At 41.5% G+C, this 24,858-nt stretch overlaps 1 protein-coding gene across 1 annotated transcript in view; it reads right to left on the reverse strand.

The window, feature by feature from the left end:
• LOC126195117 (otoferlin-like) overlaps window positions 1–24,858 on the reverse strand; it is a 376,779-nt gene that overhangs the window by 339,869 nt on the left and 12,052 nt on the right. The window contains exon 3 of the mRNA XM_049933641.1: window positions 1,402–1,724. Coding sequence (XP_049789598.1) covers window positions 1,402–1,724 — 323 coding nt within the window. The remainder of the gene's footprint in view (window positions 1–1,401; window positions 1,725–24,858) is intronic.

Consider the following 24,858-nt stretch of genomic DNA (forward strand, 5'->3'; position numbering starts at 1 on the left):
TTAGATTAGATTAGATTAGTACTTGTTCGATAGATCATGAATAAGACACTTCGTAATGATGTGGAACGTGTCAAGTTAATAAAAGTTGTCTATACAAGATATTAAATTAGACAAAATATTAGAAGACACTAAATATTTTTTTGGGAGGGGGGGGGGTTGGGAAATTACCCACTTCCTATATCCAAAAATTCATCTAATGAGTAGAAGGAGCTGCCATTAAGAAATTCTTTTAATTTCCTTTTAAATGCTATATGGCTATCTGTCAGAGTTTTAATGCTATTAGGTAAGTGACCAAAGACTTTTCTGGCAGCATAATTTACCCCCTTCTGAGCCAAAGTTAGATTTAACCTTGAGTAGTGAAGATCATCGTTTCGTCTGGTGTTGTAGCCATGTACACTGCTATTACTTTTGAATTCGTTCGGATTGTTAATAACAAATTTCATAAGTGAATATATATATATATATATATATATATATATATATATATATATATATATATATTGTGAGGCTACAGTGAAGATTTCTAGCTCTTTGAATAAGGGTCTGGAGGATGATCTTGGATGAGCTCCAGCAATTATTCTGATTACACGCTTTTGTGCAATGAACAGTCTTTTACTCAATGATGAGTTACCCCAGAATATGATGCCATACGAAAGCTGAGAATGAAAATAGGCGTGGTAAGCTAATTTACTCAGATGTATACCGCCAAAATTTGCAATGACCCTAATACCATAAGTAGCTGAACTCAAACGTTTCATCAGATCCTCAGTGTGTTTTTTCCAGTTCAACCCCTCATCAATGTATACACCTAGAAATTTTGAATATTCTACCTTAGCTACCGATTTCTGATTGAAGTCTATATTTATTAATGGTGTCATTCCATTTACTGTTTGGAACCGAATGTACTGTGCTTTGTCAAAGTTTAATGAGAGCCCATTTGCAGAGAACCACTTAATGATTTTCTGAAAAACATCGTTTACTATTTCACCAGTTAATTCTTGTCTGTCGGGTGTGATAGCTATACTTGTATCATCGGCAAAAAGTACCAGCTTTGCATCTTCGTGAATATAGAATGGCAAGTCATTAATATATATTAAGAACAGCAGAGGACCCAAGACCGAACCTTGCGGCACCCCATTCTTGATTGTTCCCCAGTTTGAGAAATCACCACTAATGGCTGCTAAACGGGTGGTTGTGCCAACGTACTTAGGCCAACCGTGTCGGTGAAATGCTGCGCCACCTAATTGCTGCGACCTGCGCAGTTATGCCAGCAGTGACTTGTGCTGGCCAACGCCGCTACATAATATTAATAAACTCATCAGGAAAGTCTAACGAGTGGAAGCGTTCGCCTCCAGTGAGTAAAGTCACGCATCCACGAATGCAGCAGATACCGTGGCTTACCTCTTGCGCTCTGGCGCCGGGGACTTGTCGGGTGCTGCGGCCGTGGGGCTGGTGAGCGAGGTGCCGCGGCGCAGCACGCGCATGGCGCGCGCGCCCCTGCCGCCTCCGCAGCCGGCCCCACCGGCTCCGCCACCCCCGCCGCCGTCATCTGACTGCCAGGAGCCGCGCCGGCCGACCAGCTGAAGGTTGCGCTCCAGGTTGGCGATGTTCTGCTCGATGTCGATTAGCATCTGCTGGTCGTCGTCTAGCGCGTCGAATACTGCGTCTCCTGCCACTTCCGCGCCACCTGGCGGCGTGTACGCGATTTCGAACGAGATGCGGGTCTGTGGACACAAAGGCAAAATTTTGCGACAATGATCTCCATCCTAAACTCAAGCTGCCCGACAAAGACGGAATATACAAATTTTGTAAAGAATACGGACAGAAAAAGTGACCAAACCTCGGGCTGTCAGTTTAGCAGGAAGAGCTGGAAATACAGGGTGTTTCAAGACGACTCATCCGAGTTTACAAGACTATATCTTTTGCATAAATCAAGTGAGGATATTGAGATAAATTTTAATTTGTGCATCAGAACTAAACGTTTACCTTGGTGCCAGTTGTAAGTTGCCGCTTCATGTAGTTGATAGTAGAGGTCTCTCTGGTGGAACAATCTCGCTCGATCCGTCGTTCAGTACACATCGCGCTTCGTGTGGAGACGTCAACAAAACACCAAAAGTTATTTGCCTTCTTCGATTCAACAGGTGCACTTCAGTAACAACTATACTATATGATTTTAACAATGAGCTGTCTCAACGATGCGTCCACCGTCCATCATTTTTCACCGATGGCCTCAGAGATGACCTTGATCTCACAGAACGTGATACATACATACATACATACATATATTAATCCTTGTTCCATAGATCATGAATACATTTCGTAATGATGTGGAACGTGTCACTTTAACATAAGTTTTCTTTACACAAAATAATTAATTAATTTTTTTCCAGTTACTACTTCATATCTAAGAATTCATCTATTGAGTACAAGGAGTTGTCATTCATAAATTCTTTTAATTTGATTTTAAATGTTGGTTGGCTATCTGTCAGGCTTTTAATACTATTTGGCAAATGACCAAAGATTTTTTCGGCAGCATAATTCACCCCTTTCTGTGCCAAAGTGAGATTTAATCCAGAATAGTGAATATCATCCTTTCTTCTAGTGTTGTAGCTAAGCACTTCGCTGTTACTTTTGAATTGGGATGGGTTATTAATGACAAATTTCATAAGTGAATATATGTATTGCGAAGTTACTGTGAATATCACGAGTTCCTTAAATAAATGTCTACACGGTGATCTTGGGTGGGCTCCAGCTATTATTCTGACTACACGCTTTTGTGCAATGAATACTTTCTCTCATAATGACGAATTGCCCCAAAATATGATGCCATATGAAAGCAGTGATTGAAAATAGGTACGGTAGGATAATTTACTGATATGTTTATCACCAAAATTTGCAATAACCCTAATAGCATAAGTAGCTGAACCTAACTGTTTCAGCAGATCATCAATGTGTTTCTTCCAGTTCAAATTCTCATCAATGCACACAACCATAAATCTTGAGTATTCTACCTTATCAACAGACTTCCGTTTTTATGGTGGGGGTTTGTGCCTTACTTAGAGAGAACTGTACGCAGTGTAGCGACAGTAGCGAGCTCAGTAACTCCAGACATGTTTGCAAAAGTGTGTGAGGAGTTTGACTATCGTCTCGATGCATGTCATGCACCCGATGCAAAGTAAATGAAACTTTGCTCCTAAACGTAATTGTAAAAAGTACCCCAACGTATTATGTGCGTCTTTGCAAAATACTCTTGTAAAATCGGAGAATTCTTTTGAACATAAAAACTTTGCAGTCATATGCGTAGATTAAGGCCTACTCTAACTTACTATTTTCATTCGAGAAGAAGAGATCTAATTGTGAAATCTGAATCTTTCTGGGTAGACTGAGCGGTAGAAATACAATTTTCTTCTCATCGTGTGCAGTTTATTTTGATGTTTCCCCTCTAGAGCATATGAATTACTCACAGCTCTATAACTACGAGTAAATCATTGTTATTATTAGTATTGATTTATCTTTATTTTAAGTTTTGTGTTTAGATAGAGACAACTTAACATGCATGATCAGCTGTTAATGTAACACACATTATTTTGTGTCATTTTCTGTCATACTAGTTTTAAAGTTACTAATTTAAAGTACCATACTAAGTTTCATTAAGAAAATTATAAGCATAACTACATGTGAACGAAGCAGCAACCGTTGCCAAAGTGCGCGCTCATCTGTCCGCATGCTGCCCGGTCGAACATGCCTGGGATATATTGAAAAGGGCTATTTATTGACAACGTGACCCACCAACCACTATGAGGATTCTACGTTGGAGAGTGGGACAATCTTGACCAACAGTGCCTTGATGAACTTGTGGATAGTATGCCACGACGAATACAGGCATGCATCAATGCAAGAGGACATGCTACTGGGTATTAGAGGTACTTGTGTGTACAGCAATCTGGACCACCACCTCTGAAGGTTTCGCTGTATTGTGGTACAACATTCAATGTGTGGTTTTCATGAGCAATAAGAAGGGCGGAAATGACTTTTCTGTTGATCTCTATTCCAATTTTCTGTACAGGTTCCGGAACTTTCGGAACCGAGGTGATGCAAAACGTTTTTTGATGTGTATACACAGTGGTACAAGTTATGAGAGACTACGAATCGTCGAGAAACAGGTTACTGCATCATTTGATTCTGTTTTGTATTAGATTTATCCATACTAATTTATATGTTAAAGAGAAAATGTACTTTGTTCAGAAGACCAGGTTATGCTTCTGAGTTTTAAGATTGTTCTGTAAACTGAAACCTAGTCACAATTCTCATTATGATTTTGTAATCGTGTGTTTTCAAATGATGAAGAACAATATATTCACTTGATTCAAAGTTTCGTGCTGAATAACCATTTATAACTTACATTTATACTTTTACTTAAATGCATGGAACGTAGGCGGCAGCCATCTTGCTGAACTAAAATTAGATAGACATTAGAAAAAGTGAGGTGAGGTTGATGATCTGAAGACTGTGTCACGAGACAAGAGCGGATCAGATAATATAATGTACCATACTTTATCTGTACAGCAGTTAATTATTTTCAGCCATCAAGTATGGTGAGGCTGCATCGGTTAATGTTGCTGAACATAGGACTGCTGTGAATGGCAACATTCCCATTGCAGTGTGTATCAATACAAACATGAAGCTAACACAAGACAGTCACACCAGCTACTTTTCTAAATCTGTTTACTTACAAAATATATTCTGCAGTAAGATATGCTGGCCCTTTATTACCTGTTCCACGTAATATGTTAGGTGCATTGTGTCTCCACTCATTTCAAATCAGATATCGTTAATAATCTTTCTTGGACCTTATAAGTAAATTATACAAATCATTATAGTATGAGGACTAGCACATCACTGCCACAGAGGACAACTGATGCTCTCTTAACGAGGAGACAAACAGCTTTCAAATGTTCAAGTGCCTCATCTGCCCATTCATTGATTATGGATGCTTTTTAAATCACATGCTTCGAAATGTCCACTTCACAGGCTTCATACCATACAATTTCGATGCATGTTCATATGCATTTGAGCAATGCGATCGACAACAGTGAATACTAAACTAGTATCAGCTGTTGAACCTGCCACTCCGGTGTACACACGGTACACTGGACACTCCTAATGATCCAAGCAGACGTCTTGAAAGAATTTCATCAGGATTTGTTTCGTAATTATGTCAGACTTTGAGATAACTTGAAATATATTTGGTGATTTCAGATTGTGTTGCACTAATCACACTTCAAACAGACTTGTTGGTTCTTGCTAAATTATCATCATTTTTGGAAACACGTATCCACTTACTGTCATAGCACATTGGATGGTGTGAGAATGAGTTGTTGTTTCATGCTGTCTTCGCACCGTACTTCTTACCTATTTCTCTCCCTTCAAATGTAGAGTTTGTGGTAAGTGAACTTCTTTCTGTATAACACTTTGATTGTTATTACGTATTTTCATACATGTTATGTTGTTCATTAAGGGATTTACCTTACTGTGGCGGCCACAGCAGGGCCTTACACCTAACGCAGTGGCCTAGCGATGAAAGATCCATCACTAGGCGTGCGGCAGTCAATGTTTTAAACCTTGTAACCTATCTATGGATAGATCCATTGAATTCAGTAAGTCCTACTTCACGGATCTTTTCCAAATGCCAAGAACGAATATCCCTTACTTGAACTTCTGCGCCTAGAAAATTTCTTGCCAACTTCAATTTTTCTACTACTTCAAATACATGAAGTTTTGTGCACTTGTCTTTCTCTCACTTCTCAATCATGGGACACAAATATCGTAGATGATGTATGCCTTGCAGCATACAATGTCGTCTGTAAACCACAAACTTGTCCCTGAATTCTAGTGAAATACCAGTACCCCTTCTTCATCTTCACTGAGCTTCCATTACTTCCTAACAACTCTTCTTCACTGCCAGATTCTGGACGGCCCATAATGTTCTCAGATATGTTCTGCATATTCATGTTCTGCAATATGTTGTACTGTTTTGTCTTTATACGAGGGTTGACTGAAAAGTAATGCCTCCACCTTGGTATCTCTTCAACAGTTGACAGCATTGGTATGCGGCATGTACTGGCTTGTTCCGTAGACTCTTCTCTACAGCTTCAGTTGACGGGAAGCCTTAGCATTGAACTGTTGAGTTGTTACAGTGTAAAGTATGGAACCCTGCGCAGACGGTCGGTCAATGCGATTTAAACAACGTACAGTTTGAATTCTTGACAGCAGAAGGTGTCACCCCATGGAAATTCATCAGAGAATGAAAGCAGTTTATGGTGACTGTGTTGATGTGAGTATTGTGCGTTGTTGGGCGAGTAAGTTTAAAGATGCTGAGGCGGGAACATCTGACCTTGGTGACAGAGTTGGACGTACAGTGACAGCGACTACCGAGTTTCAGAAGCAAAATGTTGACAGATTGATTCAGGATGATCGTCGCATCACTCAGAGAGAAATTGCAAGCACAATCGGCATTTCACAAGAACGTATGGGTCACACGTTTTCATGCAGCATGACAATGCCAAACCACTCACTTCACGTGCCACCACAGCAGAGTTTTAGAGACTGAATCTCACCACCGTACGGCATCCTCCATACAGTCTAGATTTAGCACAGTCTGACTTTCATCTGTTCCTAATAATGAAAGACGATCTGCGGGGACATTATGCGTCTGATGAAAACGTTGAGAGAACTGTGAGAATATGATTGTGGAAACAGAGTATCGACTTCTTTCGTGACGGCTTCAGAAAACTTCTTCATTGTTGGCAGAAATGCATCCAGTTGGCTGGTGATTATGAAGGAAAAACGAATATTGGTAATTAAAGATCACATTCTAAGGATTATCTCTGCGTCTGATTTATTAAAATATTCCCATCCAAACCCAATTAACGAAGGTGGAGGCATTACTTTTCCTTCAACCCTCATAAATGAGGAGCATTCAGCAAGTAATGCAACACATTCTTTTCTGAAAGCAGGTCGATTTTATTCAGGATTCCAGTAACCATTTTTTCATATAGTCTCCATTCAATACGCTTCGCCTTATGCCTCCTTACTGGGAGTGCCTGTATGTCCGCACGGTACCACTCTACTGGTTGACATCAGACTCAACGTCTTGTGCATCAATAACCACGTACTGCTTCCCGTGGAGTACATTCTTCATTGGCCCAAAGAGATGGAAATCCGAAGGTGCGAGATACCGACTGTTGAATGGATGAGGAAGAACAGTCCAGTGAAGATTTTTGAGCTCCTCTCGAGTGTGCAGACTAGTGTGAGGCCTTGCGTTGTCATGGAGAAGTTCGTTTGCATTTTTGTGGCGATGAATTCGCTGAAGTCGTTTCTTCAATTTCCCGAGAGTATGTGCGGACGGCCGATACGCGCGAGATCGGACAGGTTTGCGCGAACTTGTTGCGAGATGACAGACGTCTCGCCCAACGACTCGCCGTGCTTTTGTTCACTGCCAGGTCCTCGTCGATATTCTTCAAGCGCCTATGAATATCTGCGATGCTCTGATTTTCCACCAAAAGAATGATATCTTTCTGCTTGGAGCGCAACTCCGTCACCGACGCCATTTTGAAGACTCCGTATAGCGCTACCATCTATCGGGACCTCATGAATCTATAGTGGCTGCAGCAGAAATATTCCCCGATGTCCCACAACAAATTCCGCGTTATTTCAACTGAAATAAGCCGAGAAAAAATGTGTTGCATTACTTATTGAACGCCCCCTCACATATACATATTACCATTGGTTACTGTTGTTGCACCAGTCACGTTTATGATGAATGCAGCCGCGTTTATTTCCTTTACTGTAATGAATAACAGTTATGTTCACTATATTTGCAGCATTCATTATCATCCGACTACGTCGACATGAGAGTGATGTGACTGATTCCGAATTCGGTAACACCATTAACGGACGGAATAACTGCCGAAGTCAGTGCGTCACGGACGGAGGTTTCCCAGCTCAGGTGGAATGTCGGTGTGGTTCACCTAGATGTTGCATCGGGAACTTCTTTAAGTGATCTTCGATGCTGCTATTGTCGATCTGCATATTCAGAATTAGCTAGCGCAGGAACGTTTACGATGACTGAAGATACTAAGTTAGCGATATCGTGTCAGGCATGGTTTGCTGGGAACGGGAGATCAAATATCCGCAGGTTGCAGTGTAAAAGACGATGACAATAAGGGCATTTACACTCAAACATGTTCATACAAACCACAACTCAAACGCCCTCGAGTTTGCAGCTTGGGCTAACTCCCCTATGATACGCCAGCTACGCGCCAGTCGACTACGATTGTGAACTATGCTTTGCACCTTTTGGTGTAGCTTCCACACAGAAGGGCAGGGAAGTCGAACATCATGTGAACAGGAGGTCGTACGTTGGAACACAAAAAAATGGCTCTGAGCACTATGGGACTTAACTTCTGTGGTCATCAGTCCCCTAGAACTGAGAACTAATTAAACCTAACTAACCTAAGGACATCACATAAATCCATGCCCGAGGCAGGATTCGAACCTGCGACCGTAGCGGTCGCGCGGTTCCAGATTGTAGTGCCTAGATCCGCTCGGCTACTCCGGCCGGCGTTGGAACACAGTACGAGAAGATAACTATATTTGGACGCCAAAACTAAGAACGATTACTGTAAATTACTAATAAATAGCAGCAGTTGCCAAGGACAGGAACCAATGGAAATCCTCTGAGTATATTTTCTTTAATTTGATAACCATCACATGCTACAAACAAGATTAAGTCACAACTGAATGAACTATCTATGCCAAACAACAGCAGAGCGCTGTCGAAGCCTCACGTTAGTTTAATACTAGTTTTCGGTGCTGGTTAAACCTCGCTCGAGTGTAGAATAATCCGCATTTTCGTGGTAACAGGTTTTTCTACGCCTTAGAATGGTTGCATAATATAATGTAGGTTCCGTTAGAGATCAAAAAGTCATTCATTGTAAATGAAAGACTTCAATGACATCTGTAAGTTACTAAAGGACACTTCTACTGTTACCCCCGACCTAGCAAAGTCAGATTTGTTTCAATTTTTGTTCGAATAAAGTGTCCTTTACTGTGAGAACATAGAGTAATATTGTTCAGGAAGCTGGCTCAACGATAATTCGAGGGCGACGTGCGTTTCATGACCGCAGATCTCTTAATACGCATAGCATATAGTGAACAGACGGTTGAATAACATTCGCCGAGGTATATTACTATGATTCTAACTGAAAAAGTTTCGTAATAGGCACAAAATAAAAAATAGCGTTCGGAAGTCCTTAAGCATAAATTCACCACTCAGAACTCTAACCATTTCCATTGCTGCATTTAAGTTGACTTGTTTGGAAGATGTATCAACACATCTAATACGTACTCAAGAGTGCATTACACTGTTGCATAGACATCAGAAATGTATCATTTATTTTCGAAGCCATGCATGTATCTTCCTTCCTTACCGTTTATTATTTACATCAATGACTCCAACTCCTTCTGTCAGCGACCAGAGTACAAGCTATCCTCAAGTTTATGTAAAGATTCATGTGCATCAAAGACTCCGGATGTAACTGAAATAATCCCTCTCATGATGACAAGTTTCTATCGGCTTGCAGGCGTCACCACCGAAAATGTCAGTAGGACCGACTTTTGAATATATTCAGCTGTTTTTAGGTGACATTAACCGGCAACCATGATTCAGTTATTTTAAAAAAATAATATTGTAAAACAGCTGACATCGAAGAGTAAGACAACGGCTTGTATGTATACCCTACAAATACTTCAAGTTGACACTGTTATTCCTTTGTCACATGAAATAATTGTAACTGATTTTGATAATGTACTTAGTCCTACTATTCAGGTGGTGAAATGCACATATGAACATATGAGTAAAAACAATCCTGTTTATAATGAAAATGTAAGAACAGCTTCACAAAAAACTGATGAATAAAATATGTATAGCATATAAACGTCAGACGGCGGTGCTGTACCCAGCCGGGAACATTTAGTGTAGAAACAAATTATAATAAGTTGTACGACATTTATGGTTGCTTGCAATTTTATTTTTTACGCTCACTGTTGCTCATGCAGGCGCTCCCTAAACAGGCGAATGTCAAAATAAAGTTAACTGCTTGCATTTACAGATCATATAGATACATTTTCCATCATAGTGCTATGACGTATGATAACCCATTACATCTTTTGATATTTGGCTACCAATGAAATGAGCAATTAAATAACGAGAGGCGGGGCGAAACAGCAATTTGCCACATAACCTAGCCACAGCAGCTGACGGCTCACGGTACAGAGAGATGGTGCTGAAATTTTGCCAGCCTGATACATAGTTGTGCACACGGACGAACAAACGACTGAACGATTTCATTTTTATGCAAAGTATTTCGGCGTGACTTCAGATCACTTACATTTTCTATTCCTCACATTTGTTTTCTAATGTTCATACAAACGATCGGACGCCTTCTCAAGAAGGCATTTGTACGTATTCTGCAGAATGAAATATGTACACTGCTTACAACAAAGTCAGTATCTACAGAGCAAAATCCATATATAAAAAAAATCTCAACACTTCATCCTCGGTGATTCATTACTTGTTTTAGAGTGTTCCGCCGCGCGGGATTAACCGAGCGGTCTTAGGCACTGCAGTCCTGGACTGTGCGGCTGGTCCCGGCGGAGGTTCGAGTCCTCCCTCGGGCATGGGTGTGTGTGTTTGTCCTTAGGACACTTTAGGTTAAGTAGTTTGTAAGCTTAGGGACTGATGACCTTAGCAGTTAAGTTCCATAAGATTTCACACATATTTGAATATTTCTTTAGTGTGTTCCCTTTAATGAAATACTTGCAGAATGCTTTGATAATGACCTCATCATTTACCGTTTTTTGTTTTATTTTTTGTAATACCTATTTTCTTCAGTCAGTTGATAACTCTGCCGATAAGCCGTGATAAATAATGTACAAGGACACCGCAGTTACTCAAAACAGGTTTTTAATACAAATATATTTTTTCGTTTATTTACAAACACTAACATACACACTGAGCAACACATGAGATGTTCAGCTTGAAGCTCCGCTCACATTATCGAATACACCAAGGAAATTCCTGGACGCTTACTGAAGGCTATCTTTTAAAGTCTCTAGTACTCTCACTTCTATGGTACCATCTAGAGACCTCACAGACGTAAAATGGATGAACCGCAGCCCGCAGCGGGAAATAACAGCCCTGGGATGTTACGGTCGCGTGTGGAACAGGAGGATCGGTCGCACGGGGAGAAGCGGAAAGCTCTTACTGCCTTATTGGCTCGTAACATGAGGGCGGTAAGTTTTCCACGTCACTACACCCATTGTAAAAATTTACAGGCCATTTAGACCGTTAAGGATGATAAATTCTTTACGTCAGTCGGAGCGATTCTAGTATTTGTAGTCCAACACAAACGCTTATACTCGCAGGGCCACATCATGCATGAGTTAGGAATTTCTCACATGATATCGAGTTTGCTAGTTTCCTGAATATAATGTCTCAAGATGGATATTAATAAACACCATATATTTCTTAATTTTTATTATAAATCACTGTTTCTGGAAATAATTGATTTTCATATGTAAGTCAGCATGCAGGCTGTAAATGACATTCGATAAGTTTTAACAGTTTCCATATTGTGTCCTTTTTGTTATAATTTTTATAATATTCATAACACTGTCATGTCTGTTCTAGATATCTTGGGAGCTATGCACCTCGTCTGAATAAGTTGTGATTCTAATGTCTTCTGAGTGTTAAGGACCGCTGCCTGTTCGTTGCCATCATTTGATAGTTCTGTCAGAGTAACATGAACCAACATGACACTAACGTGAGGACTTGAAAAGCTTGTACACACGGTTTAGTGAATAGAACACTATTCGTATACCAAGAGACATCGTGACACAGCAACATTCCACGAGCTGCATTATGATAGCAATTTCTTAGCAAAATGTTAGCAGTTGGAGCATTGTTGGCAACGTCCGACACCAGTATCGTTGCAAACTATGACACAAAATCGTAAGTGGATTTAATAATGTGAAAGGAAAATCCAATTTTTATTTTCATTGTGTTGATAATAATCTGTTCGTATAATTTTATATTCTTAAATACCCATAATTATTATTAGCCATATTCAGAACATAAACCGTTTTTTTTATTTACTTAGTTAGGTAGTTAGTTAAATATTCCACAGACCATTTGAGCGATTATTTTATTGAAATGATGCGGAACAAGTCAGTTTACAGGATATGAATACCTGATTAATGTTACCATTAATGAACAAATTATTATTTAGTCCTACTCATGCAACCACTCTTAAAAACCAGGGTTTTCTTGTTTATTTAATTTTTTTGGCAGCCTACCAGTTTTCAAACAGATTCGTCAATGAGATAGGAGTTATTCATGAAACATGAGTTTAGATCAGATTTAAAACTTGTTTTCCTACCTGTCAGACGTTTTATGTTATTGGGCAAATGGTCAGAAATTTCTGTTGCTGTATATTGAGCTCCTTCCTGAGTCACTGAGAGCTATGTAAAGGATAATAAAGCTCATATTTTCCTCTTGTGTTGCAGGTACAAACATCACTGTTCTTTTCAAATTATGATAGATTATTAATAACGAATTTAATTAGCGAATATATTTATTGTGATGGCACAATTAAAATGTCTAACTCCTTGAAGAGATACCTACATGTCGTCTGTGAGTGAACACCACATATCATTTTTACTGCTCGCATTTTTGCAATCAATTCTCGCTTTCTAAGTGATGAATCATTCCAGAAAATTATTCAGTATGACATTACCGATTGTGAAATAAGCAAAATATGTCAGGAGGTTGATACGTTTGTTTCCAAAATTAGCAATTCAATGAAGAGCTAAAGTAACTGAATTTAATTGTTTGAGAAGTTCAGTATTAAGCAGCAGTAGGGCAAAGAGAGCATCACCCCTCTCTGTAATGCTGCCAAATTTATTCAAAATCGTAGATCCAAGATGGCGGCCATAGATGTGGAAATGTCGCAGTGACTTCATGGTGGGAAGTTCAAATTATGGCAGACAATCAGGTCAATCTGGCTACCTCCACTAACAGCACAATCAGACAAACAGAATTCGAGGCACTGTCTTACAGATGAGGACAAGGCTGGAATTTTTGGTGAATTTTCGATTTCTGACAGCTGCTGTCTTGGAGATGCTCTAAAGCCACAATGGCAGGTGTGGGGCAGCATCCCGCCTGTCTGAAACAGAGGAGGATGGTCTGCTTGGACTTGTCTCTGAACACTCAAAGAAAGAACACATCACGTGACTCTCAGACGTCATAGAACTTTCTGTAAATATCTTGCCGCCATCTTGTTCAACCTAGTCCTACATCCCACACAAAGGATTTCTGGTGACACTATGTTGTCCTGGAACTTCTTGTGAATGGAGCATTCTGATTGGTTTTTACTGAATTTACCAGCCAAACTGCTGCTGCTGCTGCCAATGCGGGAGCACCATCCGCCATTTAGCATACAGACAAATCACGAGGCTTTCATGAGCAAAATTTTGTACAGATCGAAAAAAAAAAACCACAGCAGCCTTATTGCACTGAGTCAAACCCTGCAAACGCGATCTACAAATCTCGCAATATGGAAACTACAGCCAGACACTTCCTCAATTACACTGCTCTGCTATTGTTGAGGCTATGAGGCTATATCAACATATACCATATCAATGTACTAAATACAATTCGTATCCTCCACCATACGAAATCATCACTTGCACATCTTGCATATTGCTATCGACCACCACACACTCGTACATATACTGCGAAGACACACAGATCCTGAAAAACATAAGCAGATGCAAAGTATATAGTCCTCGCAGCACTAGATATTTCCCATGAGGTCGCTTGGTCGTCCTTCGTGGCCAATGGTCTCTACTCAACTGCCCACAGCACACACTTGCCTGATGCGCGATCAGAACGCCCCCAGCAGACTGCAGTCACTCTCCGAACTGATGTACAAAGGCTTGGCTGCTTGCCCCGGCTCAAAGGGATTTTTGTTTCTGGCCCTGGCCTGCTTGTTTGCTTGCTGCTGTGCTTTCTACAGCTATGTCTTGTGACAGCCAGAGCGAGAGCACCAGCAGCAGCGAGTACTGTTTGTATAAAGCGTTTATTTTGCATTTTGTTTACGACCTTCCACTAAGGAAGGGATTCTATTTGTGTTTATCTGCTCTGCATAGAAACTAACAGTTCTTGATCGTTAGGAGAGAAATTTATTTTGTACTTATTTGCTGCGCTTAGCTTTTAAATAGTTTTTCTGGGAAAACCTAGCGTAGTTTTCGCGTCTCGTATTTCAGTGAGTGTTTCTTGATTATCAGAGTAGCTCATCAGAAGATTATCTTGGGAATTTGTCACCGTATAGAGTAGGGTAAACATAGTCATGTGTAGGGACTGTGGTTGTTGTGAGCGGACGCAAGGAGAATTGGCCACTCTTCGGGGGCAGGTGGAGGCTTTGTCTGTTAGGCTCATCGAGCTCGAGGCGCAGGCGTCGGCTCGTAGTGGCGTTGGGGCAACTGTGGTGAGACCTATGCCTACTTCGGTGGCCCTGGAATCACATGGAACCCCTGATGTCGCTGCGTCTTCCGGCAGTGAGCATCTTACCGGTCAGCCATCACTCCAGGGTGAATGGCGGACAGTGGTGGGCTCGCGCGTGCCTGGCCGAAAGGCGAAGGTGGGATCTGGCCGCGTGGCAGCTGCCTTACCCCTTTCCAACAGGTACGGGGTGCTTCCTAGTGGTGATGACATCGTTTCCGAGCCACCACAGGATGCCTCGCCTGTTGGGCCAGTGGCCGATTCTCCGGCAAGGTCCCGACAGTCACAGAGGGCGGGCCTATTAGTTATAGGGAGCTCCAACGTTAGGCGGGTTATGGAGCCCCTCAGGAAAATAGCGGGTAGGTCGGGGAAGAATGCCAGTGTGCACTCGGTGTGCTTGCCGGGGGGTCTCGTCCGTAATGTGGAGGAGGCCCTTCCAGCAGCTATTGAACGCACTGGGTGTGACCGGCTGCAGATAGTAGCACATGTCGGAACGAATGACGCCTGCCGCTTGGGTTCTGAGGCCATCCTTGGTTCCTTCCGGCGGCTGGCTGATTTGGTGAAGACAACCAGCATCGCACGCGGAGTGCAAGCTGAGCTTAATATCTGCAGCATAGTGCCCAGAGTCGATCGCGGTCCTCTGGTTTGGAGCCGTGTGGAGGGTCTAAACCAGAGGCTCAGACGACTCTGCGACTATAATGGTTGCAAATTCATCGACCTCCGTTATTGGGTGGAGAACTGTAGGGCCCCCCTAGACAGGTCAGGCGTGCACTACACACCGGAAGCAGCTACTAGGGTAGCAGAGTACGTGTGGCGTGCACACGGGGGTTTTTTAGGTTAGAGGGACCCCCCCCTTGGGCGAAACGATAAAATACCTGACGGCTTACCAGAGAGAACATCAGCATCGTTGATAAAGAACGTCCGTCCTCAGAGACCAAAAACAGGAAAAGTTAACGTAATATTGGTAAACTGCAGGAGTATCCAGGGCAAGGTTCCTGAATTAGTATCGCTTATTGAAGGAAATAGTGCGCATATAGTATTAGGAACGGAAAGTTGGTTAAAACCGGAAGTGAACAGTAACGAAATCCTAGACACAGAATGGAATATATACCGCAAGGATAGGATAAACACCAATGGTGGAGGAGTATTTATAGCAGTAAAGAATTCAATAATATCCAGTGAAGTTATTAGCGAATGCGAATGTGAAATAATCTGGGTTAAGTTAAGTATCAAAGGTGGGTCAGATATGATAGTCGGATGCTTCTATAGACCACCTGCATCAGCAACCGTAGTAGTTGAGCGCCTCAGAGAGAACCTGCAGAACGTCGTGAAGAAGTTTCGTGATCATACTATTGTAATAGGGGGAGACTTCAATCTACCAGGTATAGAATGGGATAGTCACACAATCAGAACTGGAGCCAGGGACAGAGACTCTTGTGACATTATCCTGACTGCCTTGTCCGAGAATTACTTCGAGCAGATAGTTAGAGAACCAACTCGTGAAGCTAACGTTTTAGACCTCATAGCAACAAATAGACCGGAAATTTTCGACTCCGTGAATGTAGAAGAGGGTATCAGTGATCATAAGTCAGTGGTTGCATCAATGACTACAAGTGTAATAAGAAATGCCAAGAAAGGAAGGAAAATATATTTGCTTAACAAGAGTGATAGGGCACAAATCGCAGAATATCTGAGTGACCACCATCAAACGTTCATTTCTGAGGAAGAGGATGTGGAACAAAAATGGAAAAAATTCAGAAACATCGTCCAGTACGCCTTAGATAAGTTCGTACCGACTAAGGTCCAAAGCGAGGGGAAAGATCCACCGTGGTATAACAATCATGTACGAAAGGTACTACGGAAACAAAGAAAGCTTCATCATAGGTTTAAGAGTAGTCGAATCATAGCTGATAAGGAAAAGCTGAACGAAGCGAAAAAGAGCGTAAAGAGAGCAATGAGAGAAGCATTCAACGAATTCGAACATAAAACATTGGCAAACAATCTAAACAAGAACCCTAAAAAGTTTTGGTCATATGTAAAATCGGTAAGCGGATCTAAATCCCCTATTCAGTCACTCGTTGACCACGATGGCACCGAAACAGAGGACGACCGAAGAAAGGCAGAAATACTGAATTCAGTGTTCCGAAACTGTTTCACTGCGGAAAATCGTAACACGGTCCCTGACTTCAGCCGTCGCACGGACGCCAAAATGGAAAATATTGAAATAAACGATATCGGAATTGAAAAACAACTGCTATCACTTAGTAGCGGAAAAGCATCCGGACCAGACGAGATACCCGTAAGATTCTACAGTGATTATGCTAAAGAACTTGCCCCCTTTCTATCAGCAATTTATCGTAGATCTCTGGAAGAACGTAAAGTACCTAGCGACTGGAAGAAAGCGCAGGTCGTTCCCATTTTCAAGAAGGGTCATAAATCAGATGCGAATAATTATAGGCCTATTTCGCTTACGTCAATCTGTTGTAGAATAATGGAACATGTTTTATGTTCTCGTATTATGACGTTCTTAGATAATACAAATCTCCTTCATCATAACCAACATGGATTCCGCAAACAGAGATCATGTGAAACTCAGCTCGCCCTATTTGTCCAAGAAATTCACAGTGCCGTAGACACTGGCGAGCAGATTGATGCCGTATTCCTGGACTTCAGGAAGGCATTTGATACGGTTCCGCACTTACGTTTAGTGAAAAAAATACGAGCTTACGGAATATCGGACCAGGTTTGTGATTGGATTCAGGATTTCCTAGAAGAAAGAACACAACATGTCATTCTTAACGGTTCAAAATCTGCAGATGTAGAGGTAATTTCGGGAGTACCGCAAGGAAGCGTGATAGGACCTTTATTGTTTAAAATATACATAAATGACTTAGTTGACAACATCGGTAGCTCCGTGAGGCTATTTGCAGATGACACGGTTGTCTACAAGAAGGTAGCAACATCAGAAGACTCGTACGTACTCCAGGAAGACCTGCAGAGGATTAATGAATGGTGCGACAGCTGGCAGCTTTCCCTAAACGTAGATAAATGTAATATAATGCGCATACATAGGGGCAGAAATCCATTCCAGTACGATTATGCCATAGGTGGTAAATCATTGGAAGCGGTAACGACCGTAAAATACTTAGGAGTTACTATCCGGAGCGATCTGAAGTGGAATGATCACATAAAACAAATAGTGGGAAAAGCAGGCGCCAGGTTGAGATTCATAGGAAGAATTCTAAGAAAATGTGACTCATCGACGAAAGAAGTAGCTTACAAAACGCTTGTTCGTCCGATTCTTGAGTATTGCTCATCAGTATGGGACCCTTACCAAGTTGGATTAATAGAAGAGATAGACATGATCCAGCGAAAAGCAGCGCGATTCGTCATGGGGACATTTAGTCAGCGCGAGAGCGTTACGGAGATGCTGAACAAGCTCCAGTGGCGGACACTTCAAGAAAGGCGTTACGCAATACGGAGAGGTTTATTATCGAAATTACGAGAGAGCACATTCCGGGAAGAGATGGGCAACATATTACTACCGCCCACATATATCTCGCGTAATGATCACAACGAAAAGATCCGAGAAATTAGAGCAAATACGGAGACTTACAAGCAGTCGTTCTTCCCACGCACAATTCGTGAATGGAACAGGGAAGGGGGGATCAGATAGTGGTACAATAAGTACCCTCCGCCACACACCGTAAGGTGGCTCGCGGAGTATAGATGTAGATGTAGATGTATGTCCAGACTCTGGGAGTACAAGAACATATGTATTTTCACATGGTTTGCCAGAAGATCATATCATTTGCGCGATAGTTCTCGATATCAGGCACATAGCAGTATGCTACTGATCGCTTGCACATTATAATTCCGAAGATAAAGAGTGGGAATTGTATCTCTAGAAGTCTGAAACTTTAGCGAGATGCAGCGAGGCGGTTGCCCTGCAAACCACTAAGTATAAACTTACTTCGTTTGTGAAGATCTTCACGCAAAAACTCGAGAAAATAGAGGAAACCAATAGTTCCACGCGTATTTTTTAATGAATACTTGTTCCAATGATACAACATATTGCAAATCATCCTTGTACCTTACAAAGTCAACTAAGGCATTTATCATGTCTAGAGAAGCAGGAAACGTCGCTTCCATCTGTTTCTCACCATCTAGATGTACACGACACACATTACAATCGATGTTCTCTCAACCAAATAAAGAAAAGAAATGTGCAGAATAAGTCAACCGGTCAATCTACAAAAGAGGGGATAACTGTCCAGCACAAACACATGTCCATATTACATCTTCTCAAATTTCCGCGGCTCACGGATCACGAAGGCTGGCCAGCACAGACTGAGTATTAGTTCGCTGTTCGCACGCCTAGAGGGCGACGTGGTTAGGTCAGCTACATTCTTATACTCCAGCCCATCTAGTTCATATGGGTGCTGCTGTAAGCTGTAAGTGTCAGTTGTTGCGGTCATAGGCTACTGCCGTCAAGCACTCGCCGCCCAGGCCGTGCCAAAGGGTAAGTCCGCTCTGGTGCCTCGTCACCAGACAAACCACATCAGCTGCCTCAAGGTCACACTGCGCCTAGCGCATAATCATGTGCTGAAAGCGTACATAAGTGAATGTATTTTGTTTTTTGGAAAGATAAGGAATTAGGAAAGGAGGAATTTTTATGGTCTATAATACAACATACAGTCACCAGAAATCTTTATTTTACAATTGTTATTGCCTACTTTGGCCCAAATAAAGAGCTATATGTCAGCATTCAGCTTCTTCTTGTAGACAAAGTAAAGGGCTTGTCTGGAACCAATGTACCAAAGGGAGCCTTAGCTAGCATGTCTGTACTATCCGCTATACTCCACGTCTTCCAAGCCAAATTGTGTGCATCAGGAAAAGCTTCAAGGCCACCATAATCTGCATGGTTACCCCATACAACAGCCAAGGTCAACTATGTACTGCACCCAAAGACAGCCCTTATATCACATTTAACTGCATCCTTAGTCCACGAAAGACATTTGCACCACCAATAAGCTGCTCCTTATTGAATTGGCCAGCAAGGTCAATGTCTATTACTTTCTAAGACTTATACACAGGAACACTGCGCCGTTAACAGCGACGATAACCACGTCGCACAGGCATTGCAGAGGTATGTTTACACAAGTGCTAGGCAAAATCATCCTAGGAAACCAGTCACATATTTAGCACTGTACTTATAAATAAATATTAAGATTGCAGTCTCAATCTGACATTTGACAATGAGCGAAGCATCAGAAATACCCCCTCCTGAGGGCTGTGGCTGTGGAAATATGAAAATCTGTATCCTCCTTATGACTGGACAAATTTTTTCACTTAAAAGCGATTTCATTCCTCTTATGGCTATCGCAGTTTTTCACATCAGATCCATACCTCCCCTTACGACAGGACATTTTCTTTGCGCTTGTCGGAACACAGACAATAGTACATATAGTTTAAAAGTCCGCTGATCATAGCGAATCTATAACGGCACATCCCCTACTAAATATAATACTTCGTCGATTACTGAATGCTAGCGGAAATAAACAATACTGAGCGAAGATCTGCGATCAATGGATATGCCCCATTTGTTTTTCTTGCGAGTGGTACCACTGTGTCTTAGGAAGAGTGACGTAATCGTCTTACAAGCCACCAGATGTTAAAAACACGGTAGCAACGGTTATGTTACTATTGCCCTGCATAAAAGGCGGTCTTGGTCCTACAGGTGCCGACAAGTGTCACTAACGATATCCATGTTAAAAACTAGACAAGCTTTATAAGTCGAGCCGGCCGCTGGTGGCCGAGCGGTTCTGGCGCTACAGTCTGGAACCGCACGACCGCTACGGTCGCAGGTTCGAATCCTGCCTCCGGCATGGATGTGTGTGTTGTCCTTAGGTTAGTTAGGTTTAAGTAGTTCTAAGTTCTAGGGGACTTATGACCTCAGCAGTTGAGTCCCATAGTGCTCAGAGCCATTTTATAAGTCGAGGTACGGTATTGCTTCTGAATGAAGTGGTCTTCCACACAAATACCTATATGGACGGTGATCGCGGAGTGTGTATTAACAGACCGAAAGCGTGGATGCACGTCACTAGCAGTGTAAGCTCGTAATAAAATCACCGAATTTAGAAAGCGATTCGGTTAACACACTCTCACGCCGCCGCTAGGTGTTTCTCACGCTAACAAACAGTGTTTGTAACACATTCTATCTCGATGCCATGTCAGAGGTTTTGTGATACATCCTCTGGGTTACAGGCTAGGAAGGATGATGGTTGATTGAGAATGATTACATACCGTAGACAGTAGGCTATGCGACGAATCACATAAAAAACTACAACGCTAGATTGAGGTCATAAGAAATGTACAAAGTACACTGAGTTTTCAGGTCCGTAGTGTTACTGTTTCTGGTAGAAATACTCTCTGTGATTTGAAATCAAGTCTTTCCATTCAACCACATACTAGTGTTGCGTCCTATGGAGATGTCTTTCAATGACTACAGTCACTAGTTAATCATATTTGTGGCACTCTCCTATCTCGAAACGAGTCACCCTTTTTGAATCTATCTGCTACGGTAAAACTCCAGCGTGATTTTAGGCAGCCCGTATGCATCTTGTAACTGTTCCTCTGTCTCTTCCCCGCCCCCCCCCCCCCCAATTTAAGTCAGAACTGAGCAGAAGCCGGAGAGCGCTGTATCTAAGACCTTCAGAAACCCGTGGAGGAACAGGGTGAGCTGAGTTAATGCAACAGGACCGTCTTTTTTGACGACGTGATGGAAATGGGAGCATGTTTTTTTCTTTTTTTATTAACTACGACGTTCCCCCACTATTATTTACTAATCCTTTTACAAGATGATGATTTTACATCTGACATATCGTAAGAAGTGGATGTCTTTCTCATTATGGCTAATTTTAAGTTTGATGTCCTGCAATATATGTTAATGACATAAACTCAATCATGTCAAAATGGCTTAAAAGGCAGAAACCTGGGATGTAATTAAATAAACAACAATACAGTCAAATGGCACTGTGCTTATTTAAAAAAAAATTTTAGAATACATGGCAAGAAGTGATGTCATGATGGCGTGGGCAGAAGTGAAGTAAAATCAAAAAAATTATAAAAAAATTGACGGAAAAATACGTATAAATTGGGGGAAAAACACACCGAAATGCAGGAGTACTTGATGTCTTCTGCTAGGTGCAGGACAATTCTTGCGTGTGGCAGCAATAGGAATACGAGAAAAAGTTGACATGGAAGCACTGGGAACTAGGGAAACAGTAATTTTTTCGTCGACAGCGTTAAGACAGTTGGAACAGAATGTTTAAAGTGGTTGAGCACCAATTGTAGAGTAATAAATTTATGTATATGTCGTTTTACAAGCCCAGATGTGGCCCCAAAGTTATCAGCAATCACCTTATACATTTTTATAAAGTGTCCTTGGTTAAAGAACGTTGTAGTACTAGCTGTGGGACTGCAATGTACAACTACAGAATGGATCGCGTGTTTGACCCTGTGCTGGACTGATCTGGTGTTTTAAATCTTAACAAACAGTATTTAGAATGTGCTTCTCTGTCCTCTCCTCCAATCACAACCTTGCGGTGTCAGCTAACAAACAGTTGCTGCATGACAATATTCTACTGTATGTCTATTGAGATAATAATGATACACGTTAGTTGACTCCTGTCTCTGATACTTTCCTGGAAAGTAGAGAATCGTCTGCCTCTAAATTGATCTGCATCTGCCTTAAAAGGTGACAGAAAGTACAGAAAGTAGATGGAGTGATCGATTGAGATGGGCTTGTAATAAGGTATGAGTTAATGGTAGACTGATGATGCACTCGAGAGAGAGAGAGAGAGAGAGAGATGTCGCTGCAGGGCATTTATTTCGCATTTAACCATTTTTTTTCAGTTTTTCTGTCAGGGTGTATCAACTGCGTGGCATAGCCTGCATTCGACTCGTATACATCTGCATGTTCTGTGAGTGACTTAGAGCACTACCTACCTGCGATCGTTAACAGCAAACCTCTCCATACCACAGTCATCAGAGGACTTCCAACTCATGTATGATGATGATGAAACAAGTCCATCCTATTTCGGCACCCTCCTCTAGACAAATGAAGATTTATGTGACGTACTCCATTCCCCTGCCGCATCCTGGGGCACAAAATCGAGTCTTCAGTTTCATAACTACGGTGATTCTAAGTTTGTGATAGGTGCAATTAAATTTTTTGGGTTTGTGACCACATTGTCAAAATGTATAAAACTACCAACGTTGCAAGTGACCTCCTTCATTTGTTTACTGCTGAATGAGAAAACTTTGTTTCTTATATACCTACAGACATGGCTGGTATCTAATTCTGATAGGCTGCTTAGGATGAAGGGGAGGGATGTTAAAAGTCTCTATTGGTGTTTTCATTAATTCTTTTCATTGGTGGAAACCCGACGTTTTGATTGGTGTTACTGCTTGTGATTGGTGGAAATCGGCGAATGGAAAACACCCTGAAGAAGGTTGCTTGCAACAGTGACCGAAACGGCAGTAGTTATATATATATATATATATATATATATATATATATATATATATATATATATATATATATATATATATATATATATATTAACAATGCGGTCACAAACCCAGAAAATTTATTATTGAATGTGACAATAGTCATGGAAGGCTACGGTTATAGTTAGTGATACATGATTGTCAGGTACTGCAATCCCCGTGAAAACACCTGCTTGACAGATTTCCTGTTTACGGAGTTAGTGGCAACATGAAGTGTAATTTCACATGTCAAACACCGCTGCTACCCATTTGTCTGTTTCCTTGGAAGAGGCATTCGCCACTTCTAACTCTCTTTTTTTATAGGACTGATGTGAGCATAGTATAATCTCTCAACCATGATCGGATGAGAATAGTCGACGCTATGCACCTCTGGAAAGCTATATTATGCTTGTATCACAAATACGCTATGTTTCAAGGAAGTAGTTCTATCTTCTTAAAGTTTGTCACCATAGTGAGTCGGATAGAAAACTTGCACAATGGATGTATGTCAATTGCTGGACTTTACGTCCTCTGTTTACGTTTTATGATCATTTCTCTCTTGCCAATCCCTTTTTGGTACTGATACCAGACACTAGAACAATACTTTAGCATTGATAGCGCGATTGATTTATGTAGAATGTTTCAAACTCCGTTCGTCTGGAGCTCCATCATGCATAAAACCCCACATTTTCTTCTTCTTAACCGTCTGTCATATCACAACACTTTCATATCTGCTATACACCGATAAGAGGTGCTAAAATCCTTGACATCGCGCATCTGGAGAGATTTTATGCACTTGGATAGGTACCATTAGTAAGATTGATGCAGAACAGCAGTTAAGGACTTGGCTCGCTCTGTTCCTTCATAAGATGTCAGCTGCAGATTAAATTGGTGACAGTGTTGCAGGAAGAGTTGGCCAAAGACACTGCGAGGAGATCTTTCAATCTCTAACTTTTTCCGAAGAATGCGAGAAAGCTCTGTGACTCCCATCCACTTAGGGAAAGATGGGCAATTATGCACTATGATTGAAGTGCTAGAAATATGTAGAGTACTGTCTGTTATACTTTGGTGAATATATATTTACGTTCTAGAATTAACACTGAATGGGTGTACTGCAAAGTCATTCTATCTACATTCGCAATTTAGTATATGGTCCTCACAAAGTAGAGGAGCGGTGGTATGGCAATGATACAGAAACTGGGAAACATGCTGCTTATTCATTGGTCAGCGCTGAAATTACAGAAAAAAATTGGTAAAATTGCTAAAATAGATAGCACTATCAACTTTGATGCTTGTTGCAGTACATCGACAGTGTCTTTTCCATCCCATCCATCCACTGGTACATGTGGATTACCACATAATTACTGACCAATATCACCTCTCTGAGATGGAGATAGAGTCTTAGTGGAGTGGCAACACCTTCTGGGGACGGCTAGCACTGAAACAGTGGTCACATACATGGCCGCAATAGGAGAATTCAGTCAAAACAGAACACCAAGCCCTCTGCTACCTCATCACTGTCAAAGATGAGTTTAAATGTAGAGCTCGTCAATTATCTTCGGACAGCTGTTTGGAAGTGCTCCGCAATGCCAAAGAACTCTTCCAGTTTCCATATGCTGTGGTATCTTCTGCATTTTTCTCAATAAGAGACATCGCTTATGTCTTTTATTTCAATCATCCTG

The sequence above is a fragment of the Schistocerca nitens genome, chromosome 1 (genome assembly GCF_023898315.1).
Source record: "Schistocerca nitens isolate TAMUIC-IGC-003100 chromosome 1, iqSchNite1.1, whole genome shotgun sequence".
Taxonomy (NCBI): domain Eukaryota; kingdom Metazoa; phylum Arthropoda; class Insecta; order Orthoptera; family Acrididae; genus Schistocerca; species Schistocerca nitens.